A 20,375-nucleotide genomic window follows, 5' to 3' on the forward strand; every position below is an offset into this window, starting at 1 on the left:
TCAATTTTCATAAATAAAACAATGTTTATCTGCTGGGATGGGAATCAATTAATGAGCTTTTGAATTTAAATTCTATAAACAGCACCTTTTAAGAGCATTAATCTATACTAATATTATAAAGCTGAAGAGTTTGTTTGATTGTTTGTTTGTTTACTTGAACGCGCTAATCTCAGGAAGTACTGGTCCGATTTGAAAAATTCTTTCAGTGTTAGAAGCTCATTTATCGAGGAAGGCTATAGGCTATATACCATCACGATACTAGTAATAGGAGCAGAGCAACAATGAAAAATGATGCAAAAACGGGTTTTCACGCGAACGAAGTCGCGGGCACAGCTAGTATTATTATATATCCCAATATAGTTCGCTCAACCACGAAAGTAACTCGGTCACCTTTGTTTGAATTTGAATTTAAAAAGCAATTCAGCCTCAGAAATATCTATGTTATATTGGCTTAAAATTTCAAACCAGTCACATGAGTGCCTCAGTACAGGATGAAGACATAAAACCCCAGCAAAACCGATAGAAGTCCCGATACAAAAGGTGTAAGTTGCTGACCTAGTTTGCAGCAGAATATCCGACGCTGGAACTATTCCTCAGACACCGGGGCGGTCTGCCGAAGCCAACTTTGATCAGAAAACTAGCGCGAATATTGTTAGAACTATTCCTCTATTCCTGTACAAGCATTACGGATTAGAAGTTTAGGTTTTACTTGGAGGTTAATGAGCAAGTCAATATAGAATTGATTGGCGGCTTCATTAGCAGACCACGAAAGCTTATGTATTGTTATCTGAATTAAGTACCTTGTACCTAAAATAGAGAAACACGGGTCTCGACGTCATTTTTCATAGTAGGTACTCACGGCTTAAGGGTAAGACCCGTGTTTCTCTATTTTAGTTGAAATGGAACGCGAAAGTTTGTTAATTATGATGTGTTCCTAGATAACATTAAATATAAGCCCATGGCTTATCTTTTGAATTATTTTTTTGTCACATTTGAACCCGAAAAAAGGCTTTAGGTCTGGAGCATAAATCTCTAGAGGTTGGCCGGTTAGGCGCATATTTTATGTCCAATTCTCAAAATCGAACTAAGTAACAGTCTGACGCCCGTATTCACAAACATTACCATGAGGTCTCACAGTGCGCGTGGACGCGCAGGGTGACACACGAATCAATCACAGACCTCTATTCAACTCTGTGCATTCGATTTGCTGCTTCACTTAAGCAAGCATCGTTTGTGAATACGGGCGTTAATTTCTTGTGCAGTTGGTTGGAGATTTGGCGTCATTTATGATCTCAAAATTTAGATCCACTTATTCTATAGACAATAATGAGATTATTGCAATATTAGGCTTTGTTGCCGAGCAGATTAATGTAAGAAGTGGGATACAATGGCTCAATTGATCGGAGTTTCGCACGATGTTGCTGAGTTCTGACCTGCTTAAAGCGTGCGTTTTTATAAACATTATTTACACGGGTACGCGTATATGCGCCAAATTGACGCTTTAATAGACAGACGGCATCAGAATTTGTCCGTAATTTTAAATAATATTTTCCACCTTGCTGGATGCAGGCCGTTCTGGAAAATCATATATTCAGTAACAGCTTGAACGATGATGATGATGCATCAACTCAATTTTTATGCTACTCCTAGCTTTTGCTCTTAGTCTCGCTATCCTTGTTTAAAATTCACATAAAATCAAGATGTAAATACAGATAGACACAGTAACTTTCTGATTTTAGTCATGGATTGACATTGACATTGATCAGTACGGGTTATACAATGAGAACCCACCGTACTTTTTTTCAAATTATACATATTATGACGTTGACGTAATGCAAGTAGTTCATTTACTGAATGGAATTTAAGCCCACGAAAGTGTTTTGTTCGAAGCATTAAAAATTACAATCCAATTTACGATGCAATTCACCCACTGGTACTTCGGCTCATGAATAAATACGCCAAGCTTTTAATACGGGAGCAACATTGAAATTGCAAAAGTTTTTTTACCTTATGACCGTGGTAGAGCATGTCCCTGGGTGAAATGAAAATGATATTATTACATACAGGGTGAATTAATGAAATGCGCGTGGTCTAACTTGAAACTGTTCGAGCCAGTCAAACATTTAATTACTTACTGTAGGCGCGCGAGTTCATGTCCATCGGGGCCTTACTTATTTACTTATTTACTTATACTTATACTTACTTATAAGTTGCAAAAAATATGGAATAAGTAGATAAGGTTGACCTACTTAATTGGTAATAATTGTCGATATCGACATTAGCATTATTAGTTAGGTAACAGCACTACCGCATTCCTCAGGATGGACATGAACTCGTGCGCCTACTGTACTTATCTCTAATCAAACAATAAACTCTCATCTACAAAATTAATAGGTATGTACGAGTAGGTACATTTAAAGTCTTTTTTATCTTCTTCTCAACCTAAAGTCCTCTGCTGGAAATAGACCTTCAAAGATTTTTACAGCGATGGTCTTGCTCTGTCCCCATGTAGGCGCTTCCCCCAACCTTCAAAGGTCGTCCGTCCATACGTGCTTAAGTTACGTCTTCCAGTGTGTGGTCGCCATTTGAGAATGTGTCTGGTCCCAATAACCATCCCCTTTAATTAGGAGCTATGTTATTATTAGTATTTATCAACTACTGATAAGACCTTTGAAATATTTCTGTTTCTTATAGCTCAGACTTTCCACGTATATACAACATCACCCTATATTCTCTGCATAAAATCACTTTAATTAGCAGACATCGATACGCCTCTGTCGCTAATTATCCTCCCCCCACCCCCTTGAAAGGTAAGTAAAGGCAGTCGCCCACTAAAAAGAAAAAGTATCGCGTCCGATACACCTTCTAATAGTCCTTTGAGCTTCCTTCCCTTTTCAGTCTTTCAGTCTACAGCGGAATTAATACTGTAATCGTATAAAGTATCCTTTCATTCGTATCACTTTTGCAAATACCCATTGGAAAGTAATTAGTACGATGTAGACTCATGTATTTTAGTTGTGAATGCAAATGTAGCTTAATTAAAAAGCTCATTTAAATCGGGAATTAATTTTCTGTAAGGATAGAAAGGGATGATGATAACTAAACTTTACATGAACCCACATTGCAACATTTTTATTTTTTGAAAGAATATTAATTTGTATTGCACAGATTACTAAGGCTAAAATAAATATGCTTCTGTTACGATTGGCTTCACCACAAATCAAGCGGCGGCGGGGTTTGACTCTGCGTTCCTTGGATCTTGAGTCAGCTCTTGAGCTATTGTCGCTTTATTTTTTTTATTTTTTTTTTTTTTTTTTATGTGATAGGAGGCAAACGAGCAGACGGATCACCTGATGGTAAGTGATTACCGTCGCCCATAGACACCCGCAGACCCAGGGGCGTTACAGGTGCGTTGCCGGCCTTTAAGGTAAAGATACGCTCTCCTCTTGAAAGCTTGCAGGTCGTATCCGTCCGGAAACACCGCAGACGACAGTCCATTCCACAGTTTGGTTGTACGGGGCAGGAAGTTTCTAGAGAAACGTACTGTTGTGGACTGCCAACCATCTAAGTGATGGGGGTGGAANCGTCTTTTATTTGCCTCCATTTGTTCCTGCAGTGGACACAAAATTAATGATGAAGATGGTGTGTGAGAGAGACACAGAGGTTTTTAATTAATGGCCAATTTACCACTGGCAAATAATGAGGGTCAAACCAAATCAAATCATTTATTTGCATTACATGTGTGGTTCATGCATCGTGTTCGTCGTCAATGACCTCATGATTATGATGGTAAGTATGCGTGAGAGAGACAAGATTGTGCCTTACGTCCTTAGCATTCTCCAAGAACCAGTTCTTGGCTGTAGTGGCGTTGGTGATGGTTTCCTGGGTCGTGAAGGTCTTCGAAGCGAGAGAGAGTAAGAGAGATATTGTGGGCTTTGTCTTACGTCCTTAGCATTCTCCAGGAACCAGTTCTTGGGTGAAGTGGCGTTGGTGATGGTCTCCTGCGTAGTTAAGGTTTTGGACGCGAGAGAGAGTAAGAGAGATATTGTGNTTCTATGTGCGTTGGTAATGGAAAGCATATTTTTATATTTAATTTTATCATTTTCAGAAACCAAACTTAAATCAGGTTTCTTAGATAAAATCAATTCTCGTAGTCCAGGTGTTAATTCATATCGTTCATTATCAATAGTTATGAAATATTTAGTATCACAACCCGGGACATTATCCATTTTAGAAATCACTACTTTTGAATTACCCATAAATACATTTCTATGAAGACTTCGTATTCCACATGGAATATTAATGTTTTCATAAATATCGAACAGATCATCTTTCACTAATGACCTTAGTAAAATATCTCGATCCTCATCCTCATCATCGTACAAGTTAGAGCTTTTATATGAAATGTTTGTTTTTTCACTTTCATCGTCATTACCTTCTTCATCATTAATAACTGTATTACTATAGTTTAAATCTTTGAAATATTCGCTTGGTGTACTATTCTTATGTTGAAATAGTTTATTATCATTATTACAACTATTTTCAACCAAGGTTTTAATAGGAACGGTTACAGGGTTCAGTAACTTTTTCATAGTTAAGTCAGTTTGATCCTCTTCATTTTTCATTTGTTTTATTTTAGCCTTAATAGATTTAACTGATTTAATTAATTGGTGTGTAATATTTTCTTCCATAATCACAACACATCCATCAATTGTAATAGAAATAAAGATACTAATATTTTTACCATGTCAACCGATTTTTATTAGTGAATGATGAATGTTTAAATTATTCATGTTAAAATTATAGCTCAGTACGTTTTACAAAATTATGAATACATCGAACTTTTTTCTATATCTCCCCTCTGCAATAGGCCTGTCTTTATCAATTACTAGAAAATTGTGTTGATCTTTCCAAATTTCTGAGCATATATTTTTAAAAGAATGCCAAGTCATGTCAGTGTTAACATGCTCATTGTAAATATGTTTCAGATTAGTATCGTCTTGTTTAAAGATTATTAAAAAGTTAGCGTTATCACGTACCAATTGTTTTGGTATTTTAGAGTATGTTTGTGACAAGTAAAAGCAATCAATATTGTGGTGTCTACCCATCGTAAAATAATTGCGAATTATTGATTGTTGATTACATACAACGTCATCAAATATAATGATGGAATTCGGGAGAGCATCTTTAGGAAGAAGAACTTCATCATGCTCATTGAATCTAAAAAACTTTACCTTATCTACTCTTTTTAACACATTTTGTAAAAAGCAGTATTTAGGTTGAAAAGCTGTTTTAGAATATAAATAAACGTGACGAAACTTCAAACCATTTTCGTGTAATAATAAACTTATCATGACGTTTGTTTTCCCACAATTTGAAGGACCACAAGTTATACACCTAATTGTATTAGGCAAAAGCTTACTATGCCTCACACCCAGCTGTTTAGTATCAACATTCAAATTATTAACGTCCAACGAAAGAGTTTGTTTAACGAGCTTCATTATGGATGTGAGGGCTGGAAGTATGTGTAGCTTCCTTAAATATGATTCGAAATGTAATCTACCTAGTTAATCATTTGTTTGTTCTTTGTTTGGGTGTAGGAACAATTAAAAGTCTTAAATCAATATATCATAGGCAATTATATTTTCATATAATAATATTATCTACTAACAAATTATAAAACATACAATATTTGAATTATATTTACACTTATTAGTACTAACATACCAGAGACATAGATAGACATACCATTTAGCAAAATACAATTAATATCAGCTTATACACACGGTATAATTTATGAAATGTAAGTACAATATAAAATTTGCGATCAAAATAAAGTATCACAATGCCCCCACGGTAAAGTTTCTATTTGATTTGACATAACTTGTCGTTTATCGTCCTGTCTATTTAAAACCAGTTTGTTAATTCTCTGTGAATATATAACATGTTTTAAAGATCTTATTAAATTCATTTTACATCTTATATTTATATTTTTATGTAATGTGTTTTCATAGTGACTCGATTTCAGTTTCTTAGTTACAGACTTCGAGCGAGAGAGAGTAAGAAAGATATTGTGGGCTTTGTCTTACGTCCTTAGCATTCTCCAGGAACCAGTTCTTGGGTGAAGTGGCGTTGGTGATGGTCTCCTGCGTAGTTAAGGTTTTGGACGCGAGAGAGAGTAAGAGAGATATTGTGGGCTTTGTCTTACGTCCTTAGCATTCTCCAGGAACCAGTTCTTGGCTGAAGTGGCGTTGGTGATGGTCTCCTGGGTCGTGAAGGTCTTAGAAGCGAGAGAGAGTAAGAGAGATATTGTGGGCTTTGTCTTACGTCCTTAGCATTCTCCAGGAACCAGTTCTTGGCTGAAGTGGCATTGGTGATGGTCTCCTGGGTCGTGAAGGTCTTAGAAGCGATGATGAACAGCGCCGTCTCAGGGTTCAGTCGCTTGAGGACCTCGGCCAGGTGGGTCCCGTCTATGTTGGACACGAAATGGACCTTAAGGGGAAGAAATAAAGTTTATTTTGGAATAAAGAACAGAGGGAGTTTACATCAAACGTCACTAGCGAGCGCGGTAAAAAAATATGAAGATTTTAGTTCTTGAAAGCTTCCGCTAGGGGCGCTGTACGATCCGTCATACATATAATGTCACTTTTTTACGCAGTCGACATCGAATGCGTTTGACTTAGGCCCAGAACAGACGGTGAAACGCAACTGCAACGAAACTGAAACTTTCTGATGATTCTAATGAATGAAACTGAAAGTTTCAAACTGGTCGCGTCATGGTCTCTCAACGGACGCTATGGCAGAAACTTAGATGCAACTCAAAAGTAACTAGCAGTTGCAGTTTCGTTGCAGTTGCGTTTCACCGTCTGTTCTGGGCCGTAAACTCACACTACTCCCCCAGAAGATGTAAAATGTACACGAAAATAATCGTTATAAGTTTAAAAATTCTAAATAACAAGTGGAAAGTGAAATTGTACCTTAAGACGAGTGGCATAAGGTTTGAGTGCCTCTGTCACCATCAGGGGACCGAGGTCGGAGCCGCCGATGCCGATGTTGATGACGTCAGTAATCTCCTTGCCTGTGTACCTGTGAAGACATAATCCAATATAAGACATATAATTCATCTGTTCACCAGTAAGCGGTTTGGAGCAGTTTTGAATGTTAACAGCCCCTGAATGTGCTTTTTGTCTGAAGATTCTCATATGTACACAATTCGGGCAATTGATGCGATCTGACCGTACGGGCACGAGCAAAAAACGCAAACCGCATGGCTGACCGATTGAGTCGCTTTTCGGAAGCTCGACACTGCGTCTGAACGTTACACTCCGCACGCATTGGGTCGCATCTATTTGGCATCTACGTCGCAGTCGCTAAACCATGCGATTTAGATACCGAGTCCAAACGTACGAAGACGCGAAATTTCGATGCTGCATCGATAGTCGCTGGAACGCGGGATTCTGATACCGCGTCCTAATTCATGAAGTCGCGATCCTGCATCGATAGAGTCGCTAAAACGTGATTCAGCGTCGATACAGTCGAAAATTGCTAAACGCCGAAGCTGTGCTGTGACCAGGAGGTGAACTCACCCCTTCCACTGGCCGCTGATGACTTCGTTAGAGAACTCCTTCATATGCGCGAGCACGGCGTTGACATCGGGAGTCACGTCCTTGCCGTTCACCAGGATGGGCCTGTTCTGTCTGTTGCGGAGAGCTATATGAGAATGAAGAAGACAGAACAAGCCGTGAGGTCAATTCGGACCCCTGACGGATTAGCAAGCTGAAGTGGCAATGGACAGGGCATAGTACGCAGAACTGACAGCCGATGGCGCAGCAAGGTTCTGGAGTGGAGGCCGCGTATCGGAAAGTGCAGCGTAGGACGTCCACTCACAAGGAGGACCTCATAAAGGTAGCAAGGAGGCGCTGGATGCAGGCCGCTACCAACCGGTCAGTAAGGAAATCATTGGGAAGGCCTATGTTCAGCAGTGGACGTCCTGTGGCTGAAATGATGATGATGAATGGTGATGTGAGGCTGTAAGGAAGACTGAGCCCTTCCACTGTCCAACTGTTTATCACTAACTGCTCGAGCTGTATGTATATGACAGGCCTAAGGATGACGTAGAACAAGGCTCCCTTCTTGAACTCCAAGGTAAACTTACCCCTTCCACTGGCCGCTGATGACTTCGTTAGAGAACTCCTTCATATGCGCGAGCACGGCGTTGACATCGGGAGTCACGTCCTTGCCGTTCACCAGGATGGGCCTGTTCTGTCTGTTGCGGAGCGCGATGTGCAGCACGGCCCGGTCTTCGGTGAAGTTGATCTTCTCGCCTGGGGACAATTTAAGTTGTAGAAGATATTAGGCGATTATCACACTGCACCGCGCTCCGCCGCGGTACGCGGGATGACAGATTTAATATGCATTATATGCAAGTACCTCAGTTTGTATAGAAAACACGCGCGGCACAACACACTGACAACGTGTTTGCGCGCGGGATTTGTTACATGTCGCGAGTATCACACTGTGATACTCGCCTTATAGTGGACCTCTATGCATAGATATGCTAAGTACAAAAAGTCGTAAGAATATCATTAATTTTAGTTGCCGAGACCCACAAACAAAGTAAGTAAGGTATACTGTAACTGTATCTATACTTACGAGCAAAAGTATGGAATCACCCCTTTATGTTCCGAGCGGTCTTAAGAACTGAATGACTATGTATTGTATGTATCTGTGGTATCAATTTTAAATTTATAATATCTCCTTTAAAATGGTACCATTTTTATTGATCTTCTATTAGTCATTTAGTTCTTATGATCGCTCGGAATAAATAGGATGATTCCATATTTTTGCTTGCGAGTGTAATATCATCCTACTCTGTAAAAAATACTCAACAACACAGTAGGAGGTCCATTGTGACAGGTTTGATTCATGAGATAGAGGTATCTCAAAATGTTACAGTATTTACAGAGACAGACATTGTCATGTTATTATTTTTAACGAAATTCTGAAGTCGTGCAACTGATAAGTATTTGTTTAGTAGACTGATGAATAATAATTAAAACTAAACTAATAAAATTAAATAAAAAGAAACTGCCATGGAATGTAGATCCTGCGGATAGCAACATATTTTATAAGTAGAATTATGATTGGTCAAGAAGATTCACCACTCCATTAATTGCTGGCAAGGTCATCATTGCAAAAGAGACAATTGGTATGACCTATCAATTTTAGCTGTGATATCAACATCAACAAGAAAATTTATCTGTTATGCCATAGGCCAGGGGTCATCAGCTTTTAAAATGTTAAGTTGTGGCTCTTCATCTATACTAATATTATAAAGCTGAAGAGTTTGTTTATTTGTTTACTTGAACGAGCTAATCTCAGGAACTACTGGTCTGATTTGAAAAATTATTTCAGTTTTAAAAAGCTTATTTATCGAGGAAGGCTATAGGCTATATACTATTACGATACAAGTAATATGAGTAGAGCAACAATGAAAAATTATGCAAAAAAGGGTTTTCACGCGTACGAAGTCACAGGAACCTGGAACAGTTACTTTATTATAAAAACCCTTAAAAATTAAAATCCCAAAGCTGTGTAGCTCTTTAAAAATTGGAATTCTTTTTTTGACTCTTTTATCTTAAAAAGTTGTCAACCCCTACACTAGGTGTCACTTACCACTGAACATAGCATCTCTAGCCTTCTCCACTCCACGGCTCTTGGCCAGGTCAAGCAGCATTGCGAAGGTGGCGTCATCTATGCGGTTCTTGGAGTAGTCCAGTAGGATCTCACCATCATTGGGTGTTGGGACACGTAGGCTATAAAACAGCAGAAAGAAGTACATAATATTTAAAGCCACATAATTATAATTCTCTAAAACCTTGTTGCATATTATATTATTACGAAAGTAAAGAAGGCAAGCTTAATGTCATGTGAAATTCTCTTCCAGTCAACCCTAAGTACTTCATTCTTGTTGTGTCAAATAGGTAAATTACTTTATTAAATAGGTACATGACTAAATAAATAATTTAATGTTCACATTATTAATAAATTAATGTAGACACTAAATACTACTGTGGCCTCTTGCTTTTTATTTTTGGCATTAATTTGGTTTACGGAATAACTATTATTTTAGTATACAATCAATATGTAGTTACTATCATAGCTATCTATGTATAATAAAGATACACCTTGCATTTCACAATGTAAAATCATTTCAGGTCAGAGCAGAGCTCATGATTTTTTCTTTATTCTTTATTATATTATGACTACTTTTACTTTTTCTTAGTGGATATTGCTCCGCGAATACAACGAAAAGTGTCATTGATCCCGTACGACCTTTCAAAGGACTTCCAAAACTAAGTGATATAACTTTACGAAATGTATACGTAAAAAGACTAAACTCTTCATAATTTGATAGGAACACTTTTATATAATATTTAAGAAGCAAATGAAGCCTTATTGAGTTTTATTTAATTAGTTTTTTTTAATAATAAAGATCAAATACCTGAACTTGTTAAATCTACCGGCATCTTGTTGAAACAATTGCGGAATGTTAAGCTTCTCTCCGTTGGCATTGTAATGCTCTTGTAGCTTTTGGAATGCTGGGTCTTTACGCAGAGTAATCTTGGGCTCCATGGTAATTCGCGAGGAAAGTAAACGGATTCGAAATATACCCCGCGGCTGTGAAAGTACCGACAATACTGATAAGAACTGTCGATGTGACATTTCTCAAAGGCATGTGAAGGTTATTTGCGTTTCGTTTCTGCGGTGAGATTACAACTTTTATTAAAAGCAATTTCAGTATTAATAAATACCTACCAAAGTAATCTAAATAACCCTCCTCCTAGCGCAGTTGGGTAACAAATCGTTTAAAGGACAACAAACAAAAGAAGAAGAAGTAAGAAATGGTTTGAAAAGCAACTTCTGGTTGTGTACCTGATCGATTATTTCAATTGAAAAGTGTGAACCAATGTAATTGGTTTTCCAAATCACACATCACATCCCTAAATACATGATACGTGATTCATTTGACACTGACAGTTAATTTATTGTTTTTCGCGAACTAAAAATTGCATTGCATCGTATTTTCAACAACTATTTTGCACATCGATGTAGATTTTTGGGTCAAAAATGTCGTTCATTAAGTTCGAAAATGTTGGTTCATTTTTGAGACACTGTAACGGGACGACTCTGCGGTATGACCAGGCATGTTTGGAGATAGACACTGAGCATCCGATTAGTTTTTGGAATCAGTATGAAGAATGCGAGGGTTGCGTGTTGCTGAAGACAGCTCATTTGCCATCTACAGGCTCCATTGTGCTCAGTACTTTGAGTCCAGCTCGGTATGCCATCAAGAATGGAGAGGAAGAGATCTGCAATGGTAAGCACTTGTTTTCTTTGTTTTACTGGCCAAAATGTAGGTAAGACTTGTTTTTGTACAAGTTTTCGGCGAGTCAAAGGTATTTTTGCAGATTTTTTCTTCTTATTGAAGATGTTGAGATATTTACGCAGTTTATAAGGAAGATAATGGGTCATTCCATCGTTTCGGGTGTTACGTTCGTACACACATATTCAACAATTTCTTGTATTTTGAAATAGTATTTTAATAATATTAGTGTCTTAATCTGTCNTCAGGCTATAATTTACATACTATTCTCGTATTGAAAGCGGTTAATAACTTCATAAAATAACATCAAAGACTTGAAATATCACCTACCGAAAATTCAAAATTTCCAAAGCTTGCTACGTGTAAAGCGGCACCCAACGGCACAAGAATTGTATGTCATCTTGATCGCCATGTATGATGCAATAACTCATGTGAGTACCAGCCCTTCAGTTCTATTCAGTTTAAAAAAAATCCACTTTAAGTGTTTTTTTCCATACAAAAAAAATTAACATATTTTTTTTCTCACACATGGAGCTACTAATACCCTTCATACTATATTAGTAAAACAAAGGGAGGTATACTAAACACAATACATATTTTTATTTATTAATTTCTGACATTAAGTTTCTATGGTATGGGAGCTTCATTTTCAGACCACTGTGCGACGGGCGGCAGCAGTGAGTGTGCGAGCTTTAGTATATCATGATTTTATTTACAGGCGCCCAAATCAGACAGGCGACGTCACAAGCGCTCAAAAACATATCCGATTCTGCCACCAAGCTGGTGAAGACGCCTCTGTCTAAACACGGCTCGAAAAGGACGAATCAACCTGACGAGTCCTGCAGCTCGAACCGGCAGAGGGACGACCTGATGTATACGGACGACGACGATAAGCCGCACGCGAAAATAGACAACATTGTGCAGAGGCACAAGGACGAAAAGAGCAAAGACGAAGTTAAAAAGACCACTGAGAAAAAACATGACAGAAAATCTTCCAATGAAAATCCTGGTAAGGATAAAAAGGAAGATTCTCATAAGCCCACTAGCGACAGAAGTAAAGACAAAAATGAGAGAACACCAAAGGACGACAGGAAGAACCGGACAGACCCTGCGAGTCGGGTATCAAAAGAGGAACCGTCCACAAGTAGCAATCGAGATAACAGCGAAAAAGATAGGAAGAGATCTCGAGATGATAATCATCCTAAGAAAGGTAATTTGTTTGTGTTTATTTTTGGACCATTTGATTTCAGTACCCCATTCTTTTTATGGTACGAACGACAGCATATCAACCTAAACACAGTGGCGTCTTACCTCGTTGTAATACAGGCTATTTTGCAACAAAAATGTATAGGTTGATGTGCTGTCGACTGTACTTTTGATCTTGTTTACTTGATTAAAAGACATGCCGGAAATTGGCGTCTTTTTTTTTCGCGCAGTCATCGACCAAACCTTTGATTACAAAATAGTGTAATAAACCAAACTTACTATGACATGTATACCTCTAAACTCAGTCTGAACTGAGTTACGAGCATTAGAAGTTTGATAATTTTACATACTATTTTGTAATCAAAAAACAAAGTTTGGTCTATGGCCGCGCGAAAAAAAAAGACGCCACCTTCCATACAAAAGCTGGCATTGCCATTTAAAAAATAGTTTTTTGGCTGGACGTAAACAGCTCGAAGTCGCTCGCTATTCGCTTCACATACGGCTTACGTCCAGTATAGAAAGTATGAAAAGCTGATACACTAATGATGTTTGGCAGCTGGCGGGGACTTCCAGTCGATCCTGAAGGGCGTGGTGTTCGTGCTGAGCGGCTACGTGAACCCGCGCCGCGCCGCGCTGCGCGACTTAGGGCTCAGTATGGGAGCGCGCTGCGAGCGCGACTGGGGACCCAACTGCACGCATCTCATGTGAGTCAACCATTATTATGATTTGGTAAAGCCTGGTCCGTGAGTACGTAGAATCGCATCCAATGACCCCAAGCTGCCCATCCTTGTCGCTCGCACGTAATTATGTTGCTCTCGCGCTCGCACACTCACTGCAAGCTACGCGCGAGCGATAAGGATGGGTAGCTTGGGGTCATTGGACGGGATTCTACGTGCTCACGGACCAGGCTTTAGCTGCCTTATCTTTTTGCTATGATATTACTTTAACCCATTTAGACCGATAACTATTTTTGTAAATAAAAATAGATTTTTCGGCAAAAACTTACAAAGGGAAGCCTAAAAATCATGAAAAAAATATTTTAAAAAATAATCCATAAATAGGGGGCCATGGGGAGCCCGTACCATATAGGGTACAGTAGGTCTATAAGCAAGCGAAACGTAGTCGTTGTTCAAAGAAGATTTTTAGTTATTTTTGTATGATATAAATTAAAAATAAAATCACAAAATCACTAGTATCACACTGGGCATATCTTGTAAGACGTTTTCTATGATACTAACCACATTTGGTTCTTTTTTCCTACCTTCTCCGAAGTTAGTGAGGATAGCTGAAGAAGACCTGGTCCTCTTCTGATTTGTTACATTTAGTGCTATCCATAATCGCAATTAGCAACACTACGATGGGAATTTAGCAAATCCATCGAAGAAAACTCTGAGGGTTATTATTTACATTGACACTATCTTTATCGCCTAAATCTTCGTCAGTCTGATCATCATTAGCGGTCATCTGACAAGACAGCAGTAAAAAAATACCAAAATTGCTTTATGTTTGCTGAAATTATAAATTTTTTCATGAGTTGTGGCATTACAGTGAAGCATCAGTAGCCTAAAACAAATAAAAATAATAAAAATTAAATTATGTTTTTTCGCATGATTTGCTCATGCATAGACCTACTGTACCTTATACGATACACCTATTTTAGACTGGAATAAACCGTATAAAAATAATATCAATAACATTTTTTTTTGTAGTCATGATATCTATTTTACTCTATTTTTAAAATAAAATTGATAAATAACATAATTTACCATGAATAATAAGAAATTATACCTTCTTAAATACATTGTAAATATTGTTTATGTTTTTTGTCGAGGAATTTCTTAAATATTTCCGAAACCACTTGTTAAAACATATTTTTAAATATTTTTTTGTAAAATAATAACTTTAAGCTTACTATCATAATCATTTTTACAAATTAACAACAGTTTGGTACTTCGAAATATTTTCAAAAATATACCGTACCACATAGGGTACGGTAGGGCTAAATGGGTTAAGCCTAGGCGACCGATTTTTAATCTTTTTTTTTTTAGTCGGCCGATAGTTGGGCCCAATTCTAATTTGTTTGAAGAATCAATCGGTTTCGGTGTAATGTGCGCACTTCCATACATGTTTTTAAGTGTGATATGCTGTTTTGTACAGGTCTGATAAAATATTATGAATCCTATTAATTTAGAGCAGTTAAACAAATTAAGTTCCACTGACTGAGAGAAAAACTGATTTAAAACCGATAGCTGTTTCATCACACCATCATCATTTCAACTACAAGATGTCCACCGCTGAACATAGGCATCCCACAATGGTTTCCAGGTTAACCGGTAGCGACTTGCATCCAGCTCCTTTCAGCTACCTTTATGAGGTAATCTGACCACCTTTTGGTCGTAGCGAAACCCAAAATTATGACATGACATGTTGTTGACACTAAACCCCATAATAATCAAAGTTGCACCTATAGTCTATCCAATATAGCTTGATGAGAATGACAGCTGCCATCAAAAGTAACGACATAACTTTGTAGTAGCGATCAATGAGAGCTAAATATTGGCGGACAAGAAATAATTCACGTCTGACCTACAAACAATATTTTCGACGACAGTGCTTCCAATAAAAATGTTAATTTCGTTTAAATGCAGCGTTAAATTACTCCAATAAGTAGTAATTCGAAATTATAAAAATCAAGCTAGAGTATTAACGACGTCTCTACAAGGTTATCTCGAGTTACAAAAATGTTAGTGTTGGGACATATCGACAAATGTCACATTAAATTAAAACTATTTTTTTTACATATTTAACAAATTTTTTTTCCAACTAATTTTTTAACATATTTATGTCAAGATATACGTTTTTCTAAATGTTCACTATTAAAAACCAAAAAACATTTCATTCCTAAATAATCAAACATCGAAAATCAATCACCGGTAATTTTTTGGGTATTCATAGCACCGTTGCACCGAGAGGAAAAAACCACTGAAGAACACCGATGATAATGACTACGACTTAGGTTGTACACCCTTGACATGAATTTTAAATTTTACTGTCTTTAAAAGACAATGCCGGAAATTGGCGTCTTTTTTTTTTCGCGCGGCCATCGACCATACCTTGTTTTTTGATTACAAAATAGTGTAATAAACCAAACTTACTATGACATGTATACCTCTAAACTCAGTCTGAACTGAGTTACGAACATTAGAAGTTTGATGATTTTCATACTAAGATTTGCTTTTTGCGCGCAAGTTTTGTAAGAAATTGCAACAAAATAGTGACATTGTATGTGTAAACAAACAATACCATCCATTATAGGCTCCAGACATCAGTATGGAGCAGAATCAGAGCAATAAAAAAATAGCGCAATATTTTGTTGCAATTTCTTACAAAACTTGCGCGCAAAAAGCAAATCTAGTATGAAAATCATCAAACTTCTAATGCTCGTAACTCGGTTCAGACTGAGTTTAGAGGTATACATGCCATAGTAAGTTTGGTTTATTACACTATTTTGTAATCAAAAAACAAAGTTTGGTCGATGGCCGCGCGAAAAACAAAAGACGCCACCTTCCATACAAAATCTGGCATTGCCATTTAAATTATAATTGTCATTTTTATGAATAAAGATATGAAGAAAAATTGGGTGCATTTTTTATTTCATTTTTTCAAAAACTTATCGATACATCTATGTGAACCGTACGAAACATACCCAGCACAAGTCACATTCGTTTGACAGCCGTCATTCTAATCAAGCTATATTGGATAGACTATAGTTTTACTCCGGCTTAAATTGTTATTCAGTATGGATATGACATTTTAATCCAGTGTTGATCCTAGGTGTACCGTTTTATTAATAAGGGGTAAGAGTTCAGTTAATGAGGGTTTTCGCGAATGAAAAATCCGCCAGACGGCAATACGTAGACGCGAGGTCCAAATGCTGCATGATTTGTTATTTTTGACATGACATTGACAGATATGTCAAAATCCACCAATCACGCAACACTCAGACCCCACATCCACGTCCCGCCATCTAGCGGATCTTTCATTCGCGAAAACCCTCATTACGTGCACCTTCGACAGTTGCGCGTTCCCCAACACGCCGAAGCTGAAGCAGGTGCGCGCGGCGCCGGGCGGCGGCACGGTGCCGGCGGCGCGCGGCGAGTGGCTGGAGGAGCAGGCGCGGCGCTCGCGGCGGCTGCCCTGGCGCGCCTTTGCCACCGAACCGCAGCATCAGCGCCCGCTCAGCGAGGATGAAGAAGCGGACGAGCCGGCCGATGACGGTCAGTGCTGCCAGGCCTGTTCATCTCCGCGAGTTTACATCGAAAACAAAACACGCACGATGGCCCACCTACAGGATACTATTCGACAAGGCCTCACTCACATACGAGCGAACATTGACTCACGCACGCGTATTCTTGTGTATGATGGAAGAAAATAAAGAAAATGGTGTACTAAATACTGTGCAGTATTTAACTGCCTAAATATTAATAAAAACACAGAATGAACTTTTTTTAAGCTGCCCCAAGACACTGAGAGGTAAATAAGTAGTTAATATTATTCATGATAATTCATGCTAAATCATGTATTTCCTCCGCCATTTTCCGCAGTTTGGCACCTCACGTCACATCATTTTACCGAAGTCAGCCCTATAGCTTCGGCGCAGTGCCGATCACTGACGTTTGTCAACAAAATGGTGCTTGACTCTTGAGATAGGCTAAATTACACCATATTGTTAATGACATTGAGCATACATTTTTTTAAATACCTTCGCAAAGTAAAACTTCTGTACGTAGTACTTATTATTATTCTGTGGTGTTACTTTTTTAAGGCCTATTTAAACCTGAGCGATATTCGCTGCCGCTGTGGGTAGAGGTACATACCGCGCGGGTTTCGCTCAGGTATTTAGTATCAAGTACCGCGGCTAGAGCGTTTTCTCTGCCGCAGACGGTAGCAAATACCGCTTAGGTCTGAACAGTATTATTACCGCATACCCACTGGGTTTTCTCTGCCGCAAACGGTAGCGAATACCGCTTAGGTCTGAATAGGCCTATAAACGTTGTTTTGTGTCTCATGGTATTGTCAACAAAAGACATTGCTTCAAAAAATTACATTTGCGTTCATTCATATTGTCCGTCTCTATACAAAATACATTCACAATTTAAATAAGAACACCCTAAGCACAAATATTTGTATTATGCGAAGTCGCAGCCTCCATTTGACTCACCGGGCTGTCGTGAAGAGGTAAGACCGAATAAAAAGCAGTTTTGTGTTATATTTTAATTACAGAATGTGACACCGATGACGAAATAGAAAAAGCGTTACGAAAACAAAAGAAACGTCGCACCGAAAGTTCGCCCAGCCCTCCGAAGAGCAAAAACTCCCAAAATGAGAGCAGCAAACGAGACAAGAACGTGTCGAATACGTCCCGAAATAGTGACGCGAACGTTTCGAATACGTCACAGAATAATGTGTCAAACTCGTCGGACGTGATGTTCGTTCGAGACGAGCGAATGCAGGGGAATGTAACAGTCAACGATTCCGACGACGAGAAGACTGATGAAGATGACGGAGGTAATTGATAGGTTAGAGTTTAAACTGCCTGCATTTTTTTAGTTTCAGCTTCCTTACTAACTAGACGCATAGTTATTTTATATCAAAATTTGCAGATAGTTTTTTTTTGTATGTTGATCAATCTACATCTAACATTAGAGTTGTTGAATTTACTACCTACTAATTTAATAATATTATTAACGCTACTTCATAAATGCTTAGGCTTAGGTACTCCACTCCACGACACTGAATTTCACCAATAACACTTCTTGTTGTATAGTAGCTCTGCACTGCATGTCTACCATCAGCTGTTGTAAAGTATTTGGTCTCATAAAGTAGATCCTTGCCTCCACCTTACGCAGTGTTTTATTATTCCAGAGGCCAGCGCGGTGCGCATCGACAAGGCGCGCTCGCTGCCGAACATATTCGCGGGCCGCACGTTCGTCATCGACGCGAGCGCGCGCGACACCTTCGACGCGGCTTTGTTGGAGCGCTACGTGCGGGCCTACGGCGGCGTGCTAGTCGATGTGAGTATTATGTGACTTTAGAACAAAATATACCATGTAAATACTAAGGCTGAGTTGCACCACCTAACTTTAACGGTAACTATGACGATAACCGGTGCTTTTTGGATGGAGTTTAACAGATTTTTGAAGTTTGTCAAAGTTAAAGTAAGATGGTGCAACCCTTAGTCGTCAGAAGTCATCAACGCAGCTGACAAAGCTGCATCGTATAGTTGACGACTTCTGATAGTTTTTCACGATCTTTCAGTTTACGAACATAAATATCGGCTGGCCGTAACATTCTTATTCAAACGGTTGTGGTACATAGTCTAAACATCTAGTCGCATGTATACTAACGCCTGTATTAGTATTTCGAAATGTCCAGGATCATCATTGACCTCCATCCCACTGGACAGGCTGTCACAAATGACAGCTTATTTTTGTGCCAATTTTAGGCGCCACTACGAGTGTTCCGAGAGCTAATTTTGACGTTCATTATATGGAGTAACCATAGGAGTAAGCGAGAAAGAAAATCACAAACTTTAGTTCCGTGGACACTCGTATCTGCCTACAGTATGGCCTACAGCGCCAAAATGGCGAAAATCAAATAGGCACAAAAAATATGACATCAGCCAGTCCAGTGTGTATAGATGTCAGCGAGGATCATCAATTTTCAGGTCTGAAACCTCAGTAGGATGGGAAAGTGAATGCTATAGTCTGGTCCGTGAGCACGTAGAATTTTGTCCAATGACCCCATGCTACCCATCCTTATCGCTCGCGCGTAATTATATTGCTGTGGCGACTGTGCGACGGGCGCTCGCAGTGAGTGTGCGAGCGCGACAGCAACATAATTATGCGCGAGCGATAAGGATAGGTTGGGTTCATTGGACAAAATTCTATGTGCTCGGAGACCGGGCTTTAACCCTAAATATTTTGTGTCGGCAGGCGGAGACGCTGGACGAGGACAGCAGCGTGAGCTACGTGCTGTGCGGAGCGGGCGGGGGTGCGGGCGCGGGCGGGGGCGCGGGCGGGGGCGCGGGCGCGCGCGTGCGCGGCGACTGGCTGTGGCGCTGCCACGCCGCGCGGGACCTCTACCCCGTGCAGGATTACCTGCTCACGTGAACTCTGCTCTAGGGTTCCAACCCACTTGAGAATATCTGAATAGCGATTCAGTTTTTTACTATAGGGATGATGACTGGGTAATGAAATCGAAATTCTATTTAGTCTGTCACAGATAATAAAAAAAATTTGGACACATATTTTTTTAATTTTTTTCATAATCGAATAATTACAGTATTATATTGAGTTGAAATATCGCGTGACGTAACGCGACATTTCAACTCGATGTAGCACTGTTATCATTTAATTATGAAAGAAAATAAAAATATGAGTAATATTTTCTAATTATCTGTCTGACAGACAAATAATTGAAATTTTGTCATCTAGCCTATTCTACAATCGATATAAACGAAAGAGCAAAAATTATACAACCCCCAGAAACATCCTCTGTGCAGAGCATCATTACTCTATAATAAAGAAAAGTATGACACAAAATATACATTTTGTTTATCTCATTAACAAGATTATAAAGAATATTACAACTGTAATACCACTAATAAAATCAATTAATGACTGAATAAAGGCAAGTAAAGCATCATATTAGGCCGGCAATACACGGACCGCTTGAAGCAGTCAGGGTCGACAGCTTAAGCTGCGACTGCACAGTGAACTGC

At 38.8% G+C, this 20,375-nt stretch overlaps 2 protein-coding genes across 2 annotated transcripts; one reads left to right on the forward strand and one right to left on the reverse strand.

Annotated features, from left to right (window-relative positions):
* Window positions 1-6,204: 6,204 nt before the first annotated feature.
* LOC114358731 (glucose-6-phosphate isomerase) lies at window positions 6,205-10,723 on the reverse strand. The gene is made up of 5 exons (XM_028312768.1): window positions 10,505-10,723; window positions 9,676-9,815; window positions 8,156-8,324; window positions 6,978-7,086; window positions 6,205-6,492 (listed from the first exon to the last, which is right to left on the reverse strand). The coding sequence occupies exons 1-5, from the start codon at window positions 10,633-10,635 to the stop codon at window positions 6,205-6,207; spliced, it is 837 nt and encodes a 278-aa protein (XP_028168569.1). The 5' UTR covers window positions 10,636-10,723.
* Window positions 10,724-11,130: 407 nt separating this feature from the next.
* On the forward strand, window positions 11,131-19,764 carry XRCC1 (DNA repair protein XRCC1). The gene is made up of 7 exons (XM_028312769.1): window positions 11,131-11,380; window positions 12,105-12,596; window positions 13,149-13,296; window positions 16,670-16,869; window positions 17,876-18,160; window positions 18,518-18,666; window positions 19,588-19,764. The coding sequence occupies exons 1-7, from the start codon at window positions 11,131-11,133 to the stop codon at window positions 19,762-19,764; spliced, it is 1,701 nt and encodes a 566-aa protein (XP_028168570.1).
* Window positions 19,765-20,375: the final 611 nt, after the last annotated feature.

The sequence above is a fragment of the Ostrinia furnacalis genome, unplaced genomic scaffold (genome assembly GCF_004193835.3).
Source record: "Ostrinia furnacalis isolate ACB-3 unplaced genomic scaffold, ASM419383v2 OfSCF4105, whole genome shotgun sequence".
Taxonomy (NCBI): domain Eukaryota; kingdom Metazoa; phylum Arthropoda; class Insecta; order Lepidoptera; family Crambidae; genus Ostrinia; species Ostrinia furnacalis.